Genomic DNA, 22,056 nt, shown 5'->3' with positions numbered 1-22,056 from the left:
CAAAACCAAGGATTTGCCTTGAATCTGCAGGTCTCCAGTGTCGCCCATGCAAGTGGATCTCCCAGCTCCGCCTCTAGCCACTGATCCACTCTCCCTCCCTTGGCTCCACCAGATACCATTGTCCTTGCAGCTCCACCGGGCTCCCTCGTCCCTCCAGCTCCGCCTTGGTCAGACGTCAACCTGCCTCCTCCACGAACTTACGAACCGTCTGCTGTGCCCCGTCTCTCCACTCCTTTGGCTCCATCTGGCTCTGCCTTCTCTTCAGCTCCACCGCAGTGCTCAGACACCCTAGCTAAACCACGGAAGCTCGTCGCTGCAGCTCCGCCTTGCCTCCAGGACCATCAGTGTTGCCCAGCCTAGGGCTCCACTTCCATCGGCCTAGTCTCCGTCAGTCGTCCCCCTGGTCGGTGTCGTCAGCCAAGTCTTCACCATGGCCTCTCCCTCCCTCGACTCCACCGTGGGACATCGTCCTGGCTGTCCTCTGGATTCTGGCCTCACTACTTCTGCTCCTGGATCTGCTCCTCCCACCATCATCGCCGCCTTGGTTTTTCCCACCGTCACCTTCCTATGTTTCCTGTCCTTCGCCTGCTCCACGTCCTTGGACTTGGACAGCCACCACCTTGGACTGTTATGGTGCAAGGCCAGAGCCCACTGCAGCCATCCCACTGCAGCCTTCCAGGAGGGGGATGTAATGTCACGTGTAGCCTGTTTTGGTTCTTTTTACCTCACAGTTCTGAGTTTCTATCTTGCAATTATGAGTTTACATCTATATATAAAAAAAGTCAGAATTACGAGTTATAAACTTGAAACTGCAGGACATAAATTCAGAATTGTGAGATATAAACTCACATTTACGTGAAAAAGAGTCTATATCTGATTTGAGAGTTAGTTTCCATGGTTCTTAATTAGTTAAAACCTGCTCTGTTTCAGTTAATCACCCCTGTGTATTTTAAGCCCTCAGTTTCCAGTGTTCCATTGTCTGTTCTTGTCTAAGTTTACATGGTTGTGTTCGCTATTCTGCAGCTATTTCCTGAGTTTTAGTTTGTGTTAAAGACTTGTTTTTGTTCTTACACCTTCGTTGTGCGCATCCTCTACACCCACGCCTGACAGTTTTCAACATCGACAATAATAATAAATGTTTCTTGAACACCAAATAAATAATATTTTACAATATATATATTTTTTTATCAAATAATTGCAGTCTTGGTTAGCATAAGAAACTATTTTCTATTTTTAAGTGTAGGAATTGAGAGCGAATCAGACAGCAATGACTCCCTCAAACTAACCAAGAAGCAGAATTCCGAGATAGTCCGAGCCAACACTCAGGACTCTAATTCAGAAGACCGTGTCATTTTGTGCATCAGCTAGTCTAGCTAAGCAGGTTTAAGACAATGCACGCTTGTAAGAGATGATCACAGCTAAAGGAAGAACGTTGTCAACTTTAGGCAGTTTAACAAGACAAATGGGTTTCAGAGATGGCACATCTTGAGTGTCACGAGGAAAACCATGAGTTTACGCCAAAGGGGAGTTTAATTCCCAGGACTTAAAACAGACCTTCTTCTTAAGACCCCTTGGTAACCTCTGGAATGCAGGACTGAAATCATCTCTAAAATCCACAGAGACTGCCTTTACATACTGTATCAAAATGCATCAGATCATTCCAAAACAAGGCTAGACAGACTTATAATCAAATGTCATTTCATTGCATAATGTCTGTAACTCACACTTTTGAATATCACTTTGTAATCACTCATTGTTTATGTCTTTTTGATAACTATATAGTTCATAGACAGCATGGAGTGCTCGGTATCAGTGTGAATGGTTTTCCTTTCTCAGATTGTGGTATAATCAAATCGATCTAAAATGTATCATATTCGTATTATAGAAATCATGTCTAAATTATCCCCTGCTAAAGCGGGAAATTTAAGAGACCATGTGACTAATAAGATGACAACTGTAATATATGTGAGGAGGAAAAACCTGCACCAAAGATGATATCTAATTAGACAGAACTCGTCCAAAGTGTTGGACAAACATCTGAGTTTAAAAACTCAGTACACAAACAAAGCATTAGATGATTTGGGAGACCTGTAAAATGGGTTAAGACTGCGGCAAGCCATCTAACTACTCTCGTCTCACTTCTTTTGTTTTTCTTTACTTAGTTACTTTCCTTTTTCTGTTGAGTCTCACTTGGTACGTTTTTTTGCGCAAAGATTCAGTCAACGACTATATAGTCTTCACTCGTCTCAAACTTCAAACTTAAGCCACGAGACTCCGCTTCCATTTATCCGCCAACACACCAACATGATTGGCCTCCCAAGACGTCACTCCAGAACTGACGAGACCTCCAATGAATCAAAAAACCTGGGAAATCCCTTACAGAAAAGATGCCACAGAAGGGAATCCCCATCAAAGACGCAAACAACAAAAGCAAGTAACGCCTCCAGATCCTAGACTGATAGAAGGGTTAAATTAATGATTGATGGTTCATTCAGGTCATGTCTTATAAAGTGCATATATTGCTAGAAACTTGGGATTTCCTCATTTTACTCTCTTAAAACGTATTCTTTCCTTGCTTTCTTTCTTTCGGCATGTGTGAATGTGTGTATGAGTGTGTTTATTTGTTAGTTATTAGTTTTTTATGTGTCTGAATAATCAATAAAGTCTTGCTTGTATTTAAAGAGAAGTGTCTTGTGTTATGTGCTTAAGAATTTAAGGTCTTAAACTGCTGATCTTGTAACTGTGCTAACAAATAGTCACTATACTTTTCACTATTGTTTGGATATTAATATCCGCTACAGAGTTGATAGTAACGGCCGGTTCTATTGAGCGCTGGACGGATCGTTTGTTCGGCCGTAAAATAAGTGATTCTTTCAAAATTCCTTATAAATTAATTAATAATTCCCTTTGAGCTTGTTTCCTTTACATAATGAATAATGTACATTCATGTTGACCACTGACTCATATTATATGGCTACTGATTTTTATTGTGTAAGAAGAAAGAGACCTTGGAGTGATACGAGAGACATTAAACTAGCACATCTATTTAAGAAACCCGATCCCTGCGACAACAAATGTCAATTATACAGTTTAGAAGAAGTTATTACTCAAAAATATAAGAACACAGAATGTAATGATCCACTAATCAGAATGAAGTATTTCAGAGAGCCGTGCAATATATCAGCTTTATACGGCTTTAAGTACTAATTTCTAAAACAATACAAAGGTAAATCACCAAAACTATAACACTTCACTACCATTTCTAACTTTTACGTTATGAGCTGAATTGGGCGGACAACACTGAGCTCTATTCATAGAATCAGAGGATCTGTAAAACCTGTAGAACAGTGAAAGCAACGCAACCCACTCATCACTAACAGTCCGTCATCATATGTCATTACAATGTGTGCAGCTGAATAACTAGCTGCTGTTGTCACTGACAACTTCAACACCTCGCTGCCCCAGTCTGCTGTTTCCAGGAAAGATAAAAGCTCCATTGCTTAGGGAGAATGAGGACACTGACAACATCAACCACAGCTGCTGCTATAATTTGGACAGTGCCATCATTCAAGACACCAATTATTACCTAGACTACAATCTGTTCTCACCTCTATGGTCTACATAGCCCAAAGCTCCAAAGCCCGTTCACACCAAGAACGATAACTCTAAGGATAACTATATTAGTGTCCACACCAAATTGTCCTGTAAGTGATTCCAGTGATATCGTTTCTCTGTGTTGTTATCGTTATAGATTCAGGTTGTAGCTAGGGGCTGGTTGTGGACACCATTGACCTAAGCTTGGCCACCCCACTCACAATCGCTGTTTCTATTTTTTTCTTGACAAGAATTGAGTTTATTTAAACATAGAACAGTCTGTTTATGAGTACAACAAATGGGAGACTTTTTAGACACACACTCTAACTTCGCCTCAGTGCCAGGTGCGAGTCAAACGACCGCGGAAATGGTTCAGGTGCCGAGGGAGCTTGAGTAGATCAACAGTAAACGGCGAACAATAGATATACAAGATTGTGAAAGAGTTATTACAACATGATTAAATAAGTTAAACATTACATTTTTTAGTTGCAAGTTTTTGAAACAGACCTGAAAGTCTAACTCAATGAAGAGTTTATTGATTATATAAAATTAAATGAAGGTTGACTAATGAAGGTTGATGGCTTTTTATATTTTTCTAAAAACAGTTTACTCGAGTGCCTTGAATTGTTGACTAATCTTTGAACTATGTAGTCATCTGCATGTCTCATCCATGAGGATGCAATAATGGAGAGCAAGCTATTGGGAGTTTTGAGAACCAGAACCATCTGGCTGAGCAAGTTGAACTTTAGCTATAGTGTAAACTTCTTTTCTAATAATATGCCTGGAGATGAGGAATAACACAAAAACTGTCTCAATTACAATTAGGTTGTAGGCACTAAAACATTCAGTTCTTTATAGTCAAACTCATTTTGATATAGAAATAATGAAGATTTCTGTGCCACCCAAGACTGATTGTATATTTTTAGAACTATCTTTATTGTTATAGTTATCGTTCTATTGTGCTATCGTTCTTGGTGTAATTATCTGGTGTAATAATATGCCTGGAGATGAGGAATAACACAAAAACTGTCTCAATTACAATTAAGTTGTAGGCACTAAAACATTCAGTTCTTTAAAGTCAAACTCATTTTGATATAGAAATAATGAAGATTTCTGTGCCACCCAAGACTGATTGTATATTTTTAGAACTATCTTTATTGTTATAGTTATCATTCTTGGTGTAATTATCTGGTGTTATCTGTCCTGTAACATGTATTTGGAACTGTCAATCTGATAATAACATATATTTATTCTGCTAATTACATTTACAATCAACACTTGTTTTATTGCATCATCATGTATGTACAGTATGATCATCATGTACGAGAGAACATCAGTCTGTGAATGTTTACTTTTCCCAGTAGATTTTAGCGCGGTTCTTTGTTGCTAGGAAACTTTGTTTTCTTTACTGTGTTTTACTCTGGTAAAATGCGCGCCCACGTGGCATTTGTTTGTGTCTGCTTGGCTAAATAGTAGGGCGTGGCTAAAGCCAGTTAAAGTATTTATTCTACCCATCTGCTAGTAATTGTTAGAAGAAGCAGTCAAACAACAGGAGAGAACATCAGTCTGTGAATGTCTTTACTGTGTTTTACTCTGGTAAAACGCGTGCCCACGTGGCATTTGTTTGTGTATTGTGACTTTTGAGTTTCCCATGGCTAAATAGTAGGGCGTGCAGCCCTCGTGTGAAGACCAAAGAGTGTAAAGACCAATGACTCTACCTGTGTGACTCCACCGAGCAAGGACACTGACAAAGCACTTGAGTATCAATTTCTTGTTGTTTACTTGTTGTTTCCTTTCTCTTCTACACAACTTTTCATCTGATCTTTCTGTTTGTGCTCTCTTACACTGTGTTTTCAAATCCCTATTATTACTAACATACGTAAATCAAATATCACACGTCGGCGGCAGTACAATCCTAACAACCTGCGTACCTTTCCGGTGTCTTCTAATACTATATTCTCTTTTCCTATTGGTCTCTGGAATTGCCAGTCGCCTGTAAACAAAGCTGATTTCATTACATCTATTCTAGTCATTAACCCCCTGAGGTCGACGGTATCGCCGGCGATACCAGCTTGCTTTTTTTTTATCAGTGTAAAAGAAACTCATGAATACTCTGTTGACTTTGATTTTCCATAGGAGTTCCATACATCAATCGATTCTGTTAAATGTGTATTATTTTTGTGTATACTCACAATAAAAACATAGTGTTGTGCTTTTCGACAAATAAAGAAAAATAAACACGAAGCGAGTTCTGCCTTCTCTCTGTCCGTGTAGTCCATTCTGAAACGCGTCCGAAAATGAACCATAACTCAGTGAATACTTCTCACACATACACGTGATATATGTCTTTATGAAGCTTGAAATCTCTTCTTTTAAATGAAGTAATTTATATAAAAAACAAATATTCTCATCTTGTGAAATCTGTATTAAAAGAGAGCGATTCCAGTCGACCTAATTAGAGCTAATTCAAATGTAATGTGACTCCGCCCACGGAGAGCGCACGCTATTCAAACGCAAATGGCTGAGGTAATCCGCGCAATCCTGTGAACGCCCCCATCAGCTCGAGAAAACCAAAACACAAGTTTATTCAGAACATTACTTGCTTACACCGTCTTGCAGCGCTGTGAGGAATAATGAGGAATACGAGGAATAGGAGCTGAGGAATACTAGTAAGTTTTTCCTTCTCGGGTTTCTGTTTATTGACGAATGAACGGCATGCGCTCTGTTTTTTCTCCATTATGGACTCGAGCTCTAAAAAAAAAAACACTAAAAGACTTTCAAACTTTCACAGAGACCTCAAAACAGAAAGTACAAATCCTTTCTTTAAAACGAATTTCGTTTTGTATCAATTGTATCTTAATTTTAATAATTTTTTCATTAACAACTTTCCTGGATTTAAAGTAAATAAGCCTATCGTCAACGAATGATGATGTTTTAGCAAACTGTATTGCTATACTGAGATGAGTAAAAATCGACTGAAATATGTTGAAATAAAATGTTGGCTATTTGTATAAGCAACGTAAACTGCAAATTAACATTTATATGCCCTAATATTTCATGAAAACAACTTTACAGTCAGGCGAAATATGAAAGACAACATTTTGTTTAGTAGATTTGGGTACAGTTTTTACTGTAGAATATACTGCCTCGTCAAATAAGCTTTTGTTTAGCAATTTCTATATATAAAATAGCCTAATATTTTTGTCAAAAATAAAGTCATCAACTAAGATGTTAGCTGTTCCAATGTTGGCTATATTCAAAGTAATGAATACATAGATAAAATGTAGGCCTATAATCTTTCTTTTTTTTTTTACAAAGAAAGAGTACACTTGAAATATTGTTGAAATTGTAATTATTGTTGTAATTGTAACCTTTTTAATAAAATAGCACAACATATGTACAAGATAGATGTAAGCAAAATCTTAAATGGTCAATATAAGTCTTCTTCTAAATATCTTTTGTCCAAGCATTGTGGCTCAGCCAGTTTCACACCTGTGTGAATGGCTCATCATTATGCAGAGTGGGTGGTAATTCAGGTGAAAACCACTCCTCGTTCACGCCCCCTCGCATATTGGCTTTCCAAGCAAAACCTGTTTTACATCAATTTAAATCAATGTATGGTTTTATTTGAACGATAAAGCAAGACTATTTTCACATAATTTTGAAGAAAAAACTATAGGCGACGACATCCATTGGTCAAAAGTCTTATTGACACATATTTACTATGTGTTTTGTGGCCTTATTTCAGAAATTTTAGTTTTTAGTTTTTTCAATATCCACGCATAAACATTATTCTCTCAAAAATTAAAACATGTACATACACGTGGCTCACATATTATGGTAGCCCTGTTTGTGCTTTATAGAGTGAATTTACACCTTTGCCATTAATATGTTTATAAGCAACTGAAAAAAGCACAAATGTCAGGGCATGTCAGAACATCTCAAGGGCCCAGAAAACCGCTCAGACTCCAGAGGGTTAAGGTCTCAGCCTACTGGCCCTGACTGTGACCTGGATCAGACCAGAGGACACTGCCACACTGGCTGCCCTCTCCACTAGCTCACTTTCTCACACACCCCCCGCCTGACTGGTAGAGGTGGAGGTACTGGTCTGCTCTTCTCAAACGATTGGAAATTTGATCCTTTACCTCCTCTGTGTGACAACAGCTCATTTGAATCACATTCAAGTGCCATCACTAGCCCTATTAAAATCCATTTTGTAGTTGTATATCGTCCCCAGGTCAGCTTGGCAGTTTTTTGGAGGAGCTTGATGTGCTACTCTCATCCTTCCCTGAGGATGGTACTCCTCTCATAGTTCCTGGAGACTTCAACATCCACTTAGAAAAACTTCAGGCTGCTGATTTCCACACTCTGCTTACTCATTCGACCTCAAATGAGTATCTACTGCGGCTACTCACAAATCAGGTAACAAATTGGACCTTATTTACACGTGCTACTGCTCCACTGACCATACACTGACCAGAGTGATACACTGGTCACTCCACTGCACACCTCATATCACTTCCTCCTCACTCTCAACCTCAACCTGCCTCAGAACACTTACTATCACAACAAAATTAACAATTCTTCTGACTCTCACATGCTTTTCAAAACCTTCTCCTCTCTTCTCAACCTTCCTCCTCCTTCATCAACCCTAACAGCTGACGATTTTGCCACATTCTTCATAAATAAAACAACCATCAGCGGCCAATTTACCAATCCACAAGCTGACACACACATTTTACCAGCTAACACACACACTGTACCCTCCTTCTCTCTACTTTCAGAGGCAGAAGTCTCCAAACTCCTCCTTTCCAATCGCCCTACCACCTGTCCACTTGATCCTATTCCCACTAACCTACTTCAAGCCATTTCATCCTCAGTTGTACCCGCACTCACGCACATCATAAATGCCTCTCTTCACACTGGTACCTTTCCCACAGCATTTAAGCAGGCTCAGGTAACCCCACTGCTTAAGAAACCCACTCTAAATCCAGCACATCTGGAAAATTACAGACCGGTATCTCATCTTCCATTCGTTGCGAAAAAACTTGAACAAGTTGTTTTCAACCAGATCTCTTCCTTCCTTACACAGAACAACCTCTTGGACAACAATCAGTCTGGTTTCAAAAGCAGACACTCAACTGAGACTGCCCTGCTCTCAGTAATTGAAGCTCTGAGACTGGCAAGAGCAGCTTCCAAATCCTCAGTTCTCATCCTGCTGGATCTGTCGGCTGCCTTTGACACAGTTAACCACCAGATCCTCCTGTCAATCCTAAAGATGAAGGGCATCTCGGGAACAGCACTCCAATGGTTCAAGTCTTATCTCTCAGGTAGGTCCTTTAGGGTGTAGTGGAGGGGTGTGGTGTCTAAGACCCAACATCTAGCTACTGGAATGCCTCAGGGCTCAGTGCTTGGACCACTTCTCTTCTCCATCTACATGACATCACTAGGATCTGTGATTCAGAAACATGTTTTTACCTATCACTGCTACGCTGATGACCCACAACTCTACCTCTCATTCCAGCCTGACGATCCGACAGTAGCTTATTGTATCTCAGCCTGCCTGCCTGACAGACATTTCTGGCTGGATGAAGGACCACCACCTTCAATTAAACCTTACCAAGACAGAGCTACTTGTGGTCCCGGCCAACCCAACACTTCATCACAACTTCACCATTCAGCTAGGCTATTGCAATGCTCTCCTGGCTGGTCTTCCAGCTTGCACTGTCAAACCTCTGCAACTGATCCAGAATGCTGCAGCCAGAGTGGTCTTTAAGGAGCCGAAGAGAGCACGTCACTCCTCTCCTCACAAAATTGCACTGGCATCTCAAAGAGGCACAAAATCTCTTTCTCGGACCTTTACCATGACTGTTCCCTGCTGGTGGAATGATCTGCCTAACTCAACCAGAGCTGCTGAGTCCATAGCCACTTTCAAGAAACAAGCTGAAGACGCATCTTTTTCGACAGCACTTGATCCAGTAATACTAACGCTTTCTCTTCTATTCTATTCTATTATACTTTTTTATTGTACTGCGTTAGATTAAACTGAGAAGGGTCATAGCACTTGCATATTGTCTAACTGTTAGTTTAACTGCTTCTATTGTTCTCATTTGTAAGCCGCTTTGGATAAAAGCGTCTGCTAAATGAAGAAATGAAAATGTATAATGTAAATTAATACTACATGTCTGCTTCTCACAAGTGTGCAATAGGCCTGTGGTTTTCAAACTTTTGAATCTAAGGTCCCATGTTTCCTAACAATATTCAAAGGTCCCATGACTTTTCCAATTGTTTGTGATTTAGTGGATAAGGATTAAGGATAAGCATTTTTTTTAAAATATTTTTAAAACATCTCTACCTGACAAAATATTGTAGAGCTTGGCATAATTAGAAAAAATTATATTAATTGTCATTCCGTATATATTAATTCACACATGGAGTTTTACGATTTTTATTAATTTACATTACTTTTCCAGGTCTAGAAATCACATTTTTAAAATTAGACTTCATCTATCCAGGAAGCCCAAAAACAGCAGATGGGATAGCATGTGAATAATAAAAACACAGAAGAACTTACCCAGGAAGAACCACATGAGTACTTCCTACAGGTACAATCTCCATGGACTTTCCCCAGAACTTATTCCTCCACCTCACGTCTGAAATCAGTCATATATAACACAATCAGCTTCACATCTGCAGACATCAGCTCATTTGTACTGACACAATAAGCCTACATTATCACTGTGGTGTTACCTTGCCAAAAGATGAAGTTTTTAGAGTCAGCATGACATGCTGATATGGGGGGATGATGGCTGACCTGGAGGAAGAAAACAGAGCAGCTGTGAGATCCGCACACACACACGCTGGGCCCTATTTTAACGATCTGAAACGCAAGTATCAAGCACAAAATGCAAGTAACTTTGTGGGCGGGTCTTGGGCGCTGTTGCTATTATACCGGCGGGATAAATGACTCTTGCGCCCGACGCAAATCTAAAATGGGTTGGTCTGAAGTAGCTTCATTACTCATAGGTGTGGTTTGGGCGTAACGTGAAATAAACCAATCAGAGCGACATCTCACATTCCCTTTAAGAGCAGGCACGCTTGTTCTATGGCGGATTGCTATTATAACGGCGGATTTATCTATCCATTGTAATAATGTATGATTTGCAAAAATGAAAACTGCTGCTTCTGTGTAGATGAGAGAATCAAAGTGTATGCGCGTTGTGCACACGCTACATTGATTATGGCCAAGCATGCGCCCTTAAAGGGCACCTATTATGCAAAATTCACTTTTACATGGTGTTTGATCATAAATGTGTGTTGGCAGTGTGTGAGCAAAACCACCCTAGAATGATAAAAATCCACCCAGTGTTTTTTTTACAATCTCAATAAATCATAAGCATTGTCTCAGAATGAGCTGTTCTCAGATTCGGTGCAATGTGACGTAGAATTGCACAGGCCCCTCCCACGACGGTTGATTGACACTGGAGTTTGAGCTTAGACTCGCCCTGAGTGAGCTGGACACACGACGCTATTGTACGACGCTTGAGCAGCTGTAGACAAGAATGTCTCCTAAGCTATTGAGGTGTTTTGTTGTTGGATGTAAGAATGAACTTAGCAGTCTTCATTTACTCTCGTTGTTACTCGAGGATGGATCTGTACTGTTTGTGATCTTGCTTACGGTCTTCAGAGCGACAGGCCTAACGTTACTGATCACGGCAGAAATGAAAGTGAGAGCGCGCTCTTTATGACAGCTCATCGAGTCATTTTACGGATATAAGGTTTACCAGTTTATTTAGCACCCACTGAAAAGGTGTGTTTATATTTGTTTACTGTTAGTTGTAACGAGTGTTTTGTGTACTTCGCTGTGTATGTTGTTGATAACGAAAGGGAGAGAGAGAGAGAGAGAGAGAGAGAGAGAGAGAGAGAGAGAGAGAGAGAGAGTTTATGGATAAGACTTTAATGCTCACTTCTTATACTGTGTTTATTCAGCTCTTACTGTGATTCTCTGGAGTAAAACTAATGCTTCATCTTTTCTGTGATGTACAGTACAATAAACTTCACTGAACTCATCAGTATATTTTGGTCATCATTCGGACGGGGTCTACTACAGCAGGCTTGTAATAGAGGATAAAAGCAGATGACAAATAAATTATAACCATAATTAAACTAAACTACCTGTTCTATCTCCATGCATATATTCTCCAGCTCTGTGGGCATTATTGTCCGACTCCGAGTCGAAATGAACACCACAACTGAGAGTTTCTGTTCTGATATTACTTCACATACATACTCTGGGGACATCAGAGACTTATTTTACATCTTGTGAAAAGAGTCATAATAATTGCCCTTTAAAATAGCATATGAATATCATGCGCAACGCGCCACTGACTTTAGACTAGGTTTTTCCTGGTCAGTGGCGGAACTGTTTTCTAAACCTGCAAAATAGGATCAGGGAACGTTTGGCTCAGGCATTTCAGAATGACCAAAGATTCTATGCAATGAAGTTGGTCCCCTGGTTAGTCCAGTTTGCAATCACATCCTTTGTTAAGTCAATGTCGCGTGAGTTTTTTGTTGTGCTTCCATTGTAGTTTATGCGCATGTGTTCTTATCGAATACATTTTTTTTTTAATAATTTATATGCATTTTTATCATTTATGGGAATTTTGGCATTTCCATTTAGCATTTTTTTTTTGTGATAAGCAAAAATTGCATAAAAATAGGTGGATGGAAACATGACTACATTCACATACCTGTTCACAAAAACACATCTTACAGGGAGCATCCTACCTGCTCGCCAACAAAGCGAAAGCCTTTGTCTGGACGATCACACTCGTAGGTTTCGCCCAACACTGGATTAAAGGGTTTTCCTCCTGCTCTGTAGTAACTGGAAGCATAGCCAGACACGGCAAATGTAGCGATGTACACCTACAAACAGATCAGTGCACACTTGGTTAGTTATGCGCTGATATATGTTGCCCATTTCATCACACTCTTTATTATGACTTCATTGAAAATATATTATTTCAGACCTGTCCAGAACGCGGAATGGTATTCACGACTCATTTTATTTACATAATCTGGCGTGAAACAAAATATTCAACAACATTTTTTTTATCCATTAGGAATTGACTGGATCAGGAAAAGTGTGTATTTTTAGACCTGAATGTGACTTTGCATTTCATTGTGGAGGGTGAGTCCTCTTCTGAAACACCGCCAGCACCCGGGAGGCTTTTTGACAGGGATGTGATAGCTGAAAGTCAAGTTTACCCTCTATAGAGCATTTGAAGTATCCCAATGGTAACGCTGCTTTATCAATCATGTCTTTATTTTATTGCTGTAACCTTTGTTATATTAATATTAACTGGCATTAAATTAATGTGATAAGGAAATCTAGTACACCTTCATTTCCATTCAGTACCAGAATTTTTTTTTAGCCACCTGAGGGAAAATGCGGCCTATGAGACATCAGCCAAAAAGGAAAGTCATTTCAGAGGCAAAGTAATTAATTTATTTTCCAATTAAGGCAATTTTTTTTCAATTAAATAATGTGCAATGATGATTCATGCACAATTAGATAAAAAATGTGCATTAGGAAAGTAAACAGGTAAATTCTGATTTCATATTGACTTAAAATCCATTGTCTCTTGTGATTAACCCTCTGGGGTCTAAGGTGTTTTTGGGGTCCTTGAGATGTTCTGACATGCCCTGACATTTTTGCTTTTTTCAGTTGCTTATAAACATATTAATGGCAAAAAAAAATTACACACTATTTAGCACAAACAGGGCTACCATGAAATGTGAGCAACAAGAATGTACATGTCTGCATTTTTGAGAGAATAATGTTTATGCGTGGTTATTGAAAAAACTAAAAACTAAAGTTTCTGAAATAAGGCCATAAAACACATTCTAAATATGTGCCAATAAGACTTTTGTCTAAAAGATGTCATCGCCTAGTGTTTTTTCTTCAAAATGAAGTGAAAATCACCCTGTCTTATCATTCACATAACACAATACATTGATTTGAATTTTGCAAAGCACTTTCTGTTTGGAAAGGCCATATGCGGAGTGGGCGTCAACGGTCATGTATATGTAGTGGTTCACACCTGAGGAGACAATGGGGCCCGCATACTTAATTAGCCATTCATTCAGGTGAGTCACTGAGCCACAAGAATGCAAGCGCAACAGTTGGAAGCATCTCAATTCTTTTTTATTTTTCCTCATATTGTGCTTGCAATTTGGCCTATAATATCCAAGGAAAACATGTCTAGTAATTGTGCAGTTAATTCTCATACTGTATTTTCAGTTTTGGAATATTTATGTGCTCCCCAAATTTGTCAATAATAAAACACAATAAAAGTTATTTAAAGAAAAGGCTTATATTTACCTTTTAATAGTTTGTTTACATCTACCTTGTAAATATATTTTTTTATTAAAAAGGTTACAATTACAACAACAATTCAAGTGTAATCTTTCTTTGTAAAAACTAAAGTATACATTTTATCATACATATTTCAAAGTTAAGGATTTGATTGATTATTTGATAACTTTATTTTTGACAAAACATATTATATTTAACATAAGCAAATATTGGCAAACAAAAGCTTATTTGAGGTGGCAGATATTTTACATTAAAAATGTATAATTTATCCAAAACTAATCAACGAAATGTTGTCTTTCATATGTCTGTAACATAGGTCTTTCATTTTTATTATAAGAAATATAAATGTTAATTTGCAGTTTAAATCCAGGAAATTTGTTAATGAAAAAAATATTAAAAGTAAGATACAATTGATACAAAACGAAATTCGTTTTAAAGAAAGGATTTGTACTTTCTGTTTTGAGGTCTCTGTGAAAGTTTGAAAGTCTTTTAGTGATTTTTTTAGAGCGCTCGCGTCCATAATGGAGAACTGTCACGTAATATTGTTTTTTCCTCATAAATGCGAACACGAAAAATAAAAGACAAAAGACTTTTAAGTAAAACTTACTTCGCTCTTCAATATGCTGCCGTTCGTCGTCTGAGTTACAATCTTCCTCTGAGGAAAAGGTGCATTCTTCCTCGCCGTCCAGAATCATCTGAAGGGAGTCTTTATTACCGGAGAAGCGTGTCATACTCAAAACGCGATGAACTATCAGTAAGTCTGATGAAGAAACTTTTTATGGCATTGATCAGGGGGCGGGTGCGCTGCATACTAGATCATCTAACGATTTACATGTGAATCGCGCCGGGGGCGGGGCGGCCGCAGCTGATTATAGAGATAATGAGGCAGAAAGGAAAAACGGTACCTCTCCTTGCTTTCAAACGGATTACATGAGTTGAAAACATTTGTTTTTTATATAAATTACTTCATTTAAAAGAGGAGATTTCAAGCTTCATAAAGACATATCTCACGTGCCTGTGTGAGAAGTATTCGCTGAGTTATGATTCATTTTCGGACGCGTTTCAGAATGGACTACACGGACAGAGAGAAGGCAGAACTCGCTTCGTGTTTATTTTTCTTTATTTGGCGAAAAGCACAACACTTTGTTTTTATTGTGAGTGTACAAAAAAATAATACACACTTAACAGGATAGATTGATGTATAACACAAGCATATAAGATAAAAATTAATATTTTTATTTTATTATTTTTTTGCACTCATACGGAAAAAAACGAGCCTATCGCGCCGGCGCGATAGCCGACCTCAGGGGGTTAAACTACATAAGTAAGCAAACTGAAAAGCTATTAGACACTAAGCTACCAAGACATTAGTTTGTTGGAAATCCGAAAGCCGAGAGAAAGGATTGCTGTCTTCCTCCAGAGACTAAGACTGAGCAATGATGGATACTCAAAGTGTCATAGGATACAGTAGAGTGCAGCTAACAAATGCACATTTCCAAGCAGGGAGAATGATTTCTGAACAATAATCATTCTCTCATGTTGAGTAATAGTGGATCCTGTGATGATGAGCCTGGATCATCACTCTATTCCTAAACAATCACATAAATTATGCATTGTGACATCATAAATCATACTATGGAAGTGTGTGTATATTACAATATTAATAGTAAACGATACAATTTACAATACAATGTAATATTTATAAACACTCACTCTCTCTAATTGTAATTGCAATACATATTTTATTTTAATATATATATATTATTTCATGTTTTTTTTCAATATTATATTATTATAACAATATGGGTTGTTATTAAATTGAACATTACAATATTATTTTTAAGGCTCTACATTTACACCTGTGACTTAAGAGCTTTTGAGTTTCTGTTTTGGCCCTGTTTGACAGTAATTTTTTATGCTTGTATTATGCTTTCTTACGCAAACTTTGAGCTCTCATCTTTTCACTGATGTTTTGTTACATTAACTTTGTAAGGATATGCAAATGTCAGCATTAACCAGAACACTTTGCATTCACAAATGCCAGTCAGAATATCTCCCGAAAATTCATATTTGCACCAGAAAGCATTTGGATGGCAACATTTATTTTTATTTTAATGTGCACAATGATTGTGATAAGCTAAAATATTAAAACAGGTTTAAGTGTATGCATGATTTTTGAAATCCAAATACTTTTCATATGCAAACAGGTTTGTGCAATTATTCATGTGACCTCTGCCTACCATGCGCTCAAAAGGGTCCTGTGTATGTGCGGCCTTGTCCAGCAGTTCGCTGTACTCCAGTTCCTCACACAGTCTCTGCAGTGTGTTGAGCGGCTCATTGAGTTGAACAGGCATGGCTACTTTAGACAGGTCCTTCCCAATGTTGTTCTTCAGTATGTTCCACAGGCTGATGTTGCTGGTATTGGGGCTGGGGGAGGGAAGACAAGACCGCCGCTGTTCTTGAGAACCACCGTTCTCTACACAACCTAAAAAAGAAAAAAACATTTGCGGTTCAGGAAATGCATCTAAAATTGATCTCCAGCAATTGTATCTCTGGAAGTTTCTGTACTGGCATGTTAAAATTGCTTGTCAGTGCTTTTTCTGAACATACAAAATCCTTCATACAGCTATAAAACAGCTGTCAAATTTATGAAATATGTATTTCATGTATAACAATGGAATGATAGCAGAATCTTGAGGAAAAATGTGGCATTCCCACCAAGGTTCCCTCTAATGTTTTTTTATTAAGCAAAACCTTTTTCTACTGGGCGGACATTTCAGCTACCTAAGCAAAAAACGACTCGTATACAGTACCAGACCAGTCCTGCAGTTGCAAAGTCTATTTATTTATTACCCTTGATGTAGCTTGTGATTCTAAATAATATTTCTGAAAATATAACTAAGCAGCTAAATCAGAAGTTACTAAATATGAAGCACATCTTGTTTACATGATTTTTTTTATACAGTACAGCTGTGCCATTCTTCAAAACTACAGAACAGTTCAATATAATAAGTCACAATTCTACAAGAGATAGGACCCAGACGCAAGTGAGCAGATAACCAATAAGGGTTTTTATTAACCAGACTGAAGACTTGAGACAACAGGGAGTGTGAAGCGTGAACCAGTTCAAACAGTAGGGCAAACGACACGACGACAGGCAGAATGGGTGACCACTGAGACGTCAGTCAGATGGTGATGACATGAGTGCAAGAGAGCCAGCTCCAAAGCAAAGACCAGACAGGAACACAAGGAACTCGTAGCTCGATGTAGATCTCTGATGTTGCACCAGTCATGCCGACAGGTAGATGCTCACAGAACCAGAGGCTTGAAACAGGAGCTAGATAGCTGAACCAGTCAGGCAGTCAGGCAGTTAAGAGTCAGTGGCCAAGGGACTCAGGATACAGGGCAGAAACACACAGAAGAACATACAAGACGACTCAGGACAAGAGAGACCAGATACAGTATAGTAACAGTTAAGAGAACCAAAATAAACCTGATAAGATAATGACTAGAGAAATAAATAACAAAAGCAAACTAATGAAAAGAGTTAAACAAAAAAGATTTATGACCAAAACTGGAATTGCAAAAGAAAAGCAAGTCTTCCACTAGACAGGGAAATAAGAACTGAAGAAAGTAAACTAAAAATCTAAAACAAGAGAGCTCAAACTAGATTATAAAGACCAGAGCAAAAGCTAAGGAAAACAGAGGCAGACAAAAACAAAATAGCAACAAGGATACTCTGATACTGGGAAAGATAAAAAAAAACAAAAAAAAACTAGATTAAGCGCTAAGATAATTTCTAGAACACAAACTGGAAAACACCACAAAGTACACACACAAAACAAACCAGCAAGGACATGAGGGGAAGAGGCACAATATAAAGGGACCAGAGCACATGAGGATCAGGTGAGCACAATTAGTGAAACGAGGACAAGACATGGACTAAACAAGGGGGTGTGGTAACAGGAAACAAGGAGGCGGGACATGAGAGCACATGGCAAACAGACCAAGACAGAGGCCCCGTTTACACGTACATGGTTATTTTGAAAAACGGAGACGTTTCCCTTCGTTTTGTGCCCTTCGTGTACACGCAAGCGGAGAATTCGCGTCTGAAAATGATTCTTTCTAAAAGCTCCGGCCAGAGTGGAGATTTTGGAAGACTTCGTTTGCACGTTTGCATGTAAACTGAGAAAAGTTTTAGGGAGCCGACGTCACAGTATGTGACTATTTTCGGGATTCTGATTGGCTAACGTGAGCTTGAGCTTCTCGTTACACTGCTCTTGATGGCATATACACGGGTTCGTGTAAACTAACACTTTTCTGAAAACTGACAGGTGTGCACAATGTTATTTTTTAAAACGGAGAGTGGTAAAATGTCCGTTTATGAAAATAGCCGGCCAGGTGTAAACGTAGCCAGAGCCATGTGCTCAAACACAAGACAAACGTAGAAACATGAAACCACGACAACACAGACAAGGCTGCCAGGGCAGAACCCTGACAGTACCCCCCTCTAATGGACACCTCCAGGCATCCACACTGGGCAAAGGGGGTACCAACTGGAAGGGCGGATGAGGAACAAAACTTGGGAGTTCCGGGGCATCCAGGAAACGGGACTGGGAGGGAGGAAAATCCAGGGGAATAGTTCAGAGGCTAACCAGGGAGATGCCAGCTTAGAAAACACATAATGACCAGGTAATACAGAGGGCGGGATGGGTAGAGATAGACTTAGTGGTCTTCCTGGGAAGATGAGCTTGCTCAAATGGTCGGGGCTTGAAAATGGCCTTGGTGTCAGGAACGGTTTTAGGATGAATCTTTGATTTGGGAAGGAATTAGGAATGAACTCGGGGGGCCATGACCATACTGGCAGGAAGGGTGCATGTCAGGGGAATGTGTTCTGGAGAGACCTTGACAGTCTTAGGCACTGACTCGGAACAGTGTTCTGTGGCTGAAGGGGTATACACGTGACTGGACACTGGGATGTCCCCAAGGGCTGCTGAGGTGCCCTCCAGGGCTTCAGGGACAGATACCAGACTTGACTCGGGAGCACCCTCCTGGGCTGCACTGGCTTGCTAATGTTGGAGTCAGAGAAGGCTCTTGAATTTGACTCGACGAGAGAGGGATGGCGGTATGGTCACTGCAAGCTGACTCTGGTTGTGTCAGTATCTGCCAGTCCTCACAGTGATGCAGATAGTTTAAGTTTCAAAAATCCAAAACTCTCAGTTGCTTCATCTCCCACTGTGGCAAGGGGTCATCCAGGCAGAGGTTAAAAGCAACCTTGAGGGCCGCATCATTGTACTCAAGGCTTTTAGCCATAGTCCAGAAGAACTGGGCAAAAGACTGCACATCTCGGCCCTGCTGGTGAAGCGATAAACCCTGCTGGTGAAGCGATAAACCCTGCTGGAGTGCCAGTCTCTCTTGGGCAGTTGCGGGGGGAACTACACGGATGCTCATTGCTGGGTCCTGTGTTTGCTGGTTCGTTCTGTCACAATTCTGCAAGAGATAGGACCCAGACCCAAATGAGCAGATAACCAATAAGGGTTTTTATTAACCAGACTGAAGACAACAGGGAAAGTGAAGCGTAAACCACAGTTCAAACAGTAGGGCAGACGACACGACGACAGGCAGAATGGGTGACCACTGAGACGTCAGTAAGATGGTGATGACATGAGTGCAAGAGAGCCAGCTCCAAAGCAAAGACCAGACAGGAACACAAGGAACTCGTAGCTCGATGCAGATCTCAGATGTTGCACCAGTCATGCCGACAGGTAGATGCTCACAGAACCAGAGGCTTGAAACAGGAGCTAGATAGCTGCACCAGTCAAGCAGTCAGGCAGTTAAGAGTCAGTGGCCAAGGGACTCAGGATACAGGGCAGAAACACACAGAAGAACATACAAGACGACTCAAGACAAGAGAGACAAGATACAGCAGTGGTGCCCAATAGGTCGATCGCGATCTACCAGTCGATCGCAAAGACAATGCTGGTAGATCGCACATAATTTTAAAATATGCTTTTGTTAAATTTGAATAAAAATAAATATAGCATTGTCCTTCCTTCTTTTAGTTTCTGTATAACTTGCACTTGACGAATGAATTTTTACCAGGCGCGATTTTTCTTTATTCGGTTGTCATGACAACTAGCCTGCTTCTGCTTTCCAGCTCAAGAGCTTCGGAGAACAGAGCGCGAAATTGTGAAGCTAACAGTATTCGGAATCGGTAGCGTACACAAATGTCATTCATTCATAAATTCCAACTATTTGAAAATAAACTGTTTGAAAATGATCAAAACACCGGTCCACCATGACTGATGACAATGTGGAGGCCTGTTTGAGACTAGCTATCAGCAGCTTCTGCCCGGATTATATAAAACTGTCTGATTCCAGTCAGTGCAAGTCATCAGAATAAAGCAAAATGTTGTAGGTATTTTGAGTTTAGTGTTAAAATTGTATATCAACAATGAACATTTATTATTATTTTTCTCCTTAAAAAGATTACATGCAGTACTACTACTGTAGTAGCAACAAGCATTTGAAGTGTTTTTTTTTTTTTATTAAACTGTGTTTTTTAGTTGGTAGTTGGTAGATCTCATTGTGTTGATCATTTTAAAAGTAGATCATCAAGCAAAAAAGTGTGGGCACCCCTGAGATACAGTATAGTAACAGTTAAGAGAACCAAAATAAACCTGATAAGATAATGACTAGAGAAACTAAAGTAGAGAAATAAATATAACAAAAGCAAACTAATGAGAAAAGTAAAACAAAAAAGATCTAATGAAGAAAGAAGAAAATAACTAAAATTAAAATTCTAAAACAAAAGAGAACTCAAACTAGATTATAAAGAAAAAGAGCAAAAGCTAAGCAAAACAGAGGCGGAGAAAAACTAAATAGCAACAATACTCTGATACCGGGAAAGATTTAAAAAACTAGATTAAGCGCTAAGATAATTTCCAGAACACAAACTGGAAAACACCACAAAGTAAACACACAAAATGAACCAGCAAGGACATGAGGGGAAGAGGCACAATATAAAGGGACCAGAGCACACGAGGATCAGGTGAGCACAATTAGTGAAGAGGGCAAGACGTGGACTAAACAAGGGGGTGTGGTAACAGGAAACAAGGAGGCGGGACATGAGAGCACATGGCAAACAGACCAAGACAGAGCCATGCTCAAACACAAGACAAACATAGAAACATGAAACCACGACAACACAGACAAGACTGCCAGGGCAGAACCCTGACAATAATATAATATAAAATAAAACTGAGATGGTTTGTGATGATTTTTAGGACAGTAATTCATTGGCTACAAGGAGCATAAAACTATCAAAATTAAATGTTAATCTACTGCATGTGATTTTGTCCATATCAAGGGTGTTCAAAATATATAATATAATATAATATAATATAATATAATATAATATAATATAATATAATATAATATAATATAATATAATATAATATAATATAATATAATATAATATAATATATAATTCTTCAAAACATGAAGACTTTTTTCTCATGTTTTTGTGTTCCCCTATTGAGCTCTTTAGGACATCATCCATTGACGTATTCCAACAGTGACAGTTCATTCTTTCTATGAAACCAGTAAACCGCATTCACCTGTTCTAACTCGGCAGCTTTAATAACGCTACAGCGGTTGACCAGAACACTGCGATTATTTCTCATTCACTAGAACACAATCAAATGGCTTTCCCCACATATTTTGCATCTCCCTTCTACACAGCATCTCCCTTTCTGTGTGGGTGCGACATCATAAGCGTGCAACTTAGAGGGAACATTACCCACCTGCATTGAGTCTCTCATTCTCTGCCTCGTTGCTGAAGTTATCCATGGACACGTTGTCACTGATGTCACTGATATATGAGTCATCTTCCGAAGGCTAGCAGGAAACCACACATCATCATTACAGGTGTTTGGCTCTCTGACAGTATAAATTGATCAAAGCCTGTCTATTGACCATCTAGCAACTGAAAAACATTAACATATGGATCTCTCTGCACCCTCTAATAAACCACATTATCATAACGATGAAGATAAAGCAGACTTTAGTGCGTTTGTGTGTCC

General features: G+C 39.2%; 1 protein-coding gene across 2 annotated transcripts in view; it reads right to left on the bottom strand.

The window, feature by feature from the left end:
- The window catches only part of osbpl3b (oxysterol binding protein-like 3b), a 98,181-nt gene that overhangs the window by 5,974 nt on the left and 70,151 nt on the right, over nucleotides 1-22,056 (bottom strand). For both annotated transcript variants that reach the window (XM_081389468.1, XM_081389469.1), the window contains exons 13-17: nucleotides 21,778-21,871; nucleotides 16,213-16,457; nucleotides 12,382-12,519; nucleotides 10,345-10,408; nucleotides 10,169-10,247 (exon numbers count right to left, since the gene is read on the bottom strand). In XM_081389468.1, the coding sequence (XP_081245594.1) occupies nucleotides 10,169-10,247; nucleotides 10,345-10,408; nucleotides 12,382-12,519; nucleotides 16,213-16,457; nucleotides 21,778-21,871 (620 nt within the window). The remainder of the gene's footprint in view (nucleotides 1-10,168; nucleotides 10,248-10,344; nucleotides 10,409-12,381; nucleotides 12,520-16,212; nucleotides 16,458-21,777; nucleotides 21,872-22,056) is intronic.

The sequence above is a fragment of the Scardinius erythrophthalmus genome (assembly GCF_964197995.2).
Source record: "Scardinius erythrophthalmus genome assembly, chromosome: 16".
Lineage (NCBI taxonomy): Eukaryota > Metazoa > Chordata > Actinopteri > Cypriniformes > Leuciscidae > Scardinius > Scardinius erythrophthalmus.
This window is presented reverse-complemented; position numbering and strand designations above follow the sequence as displayed.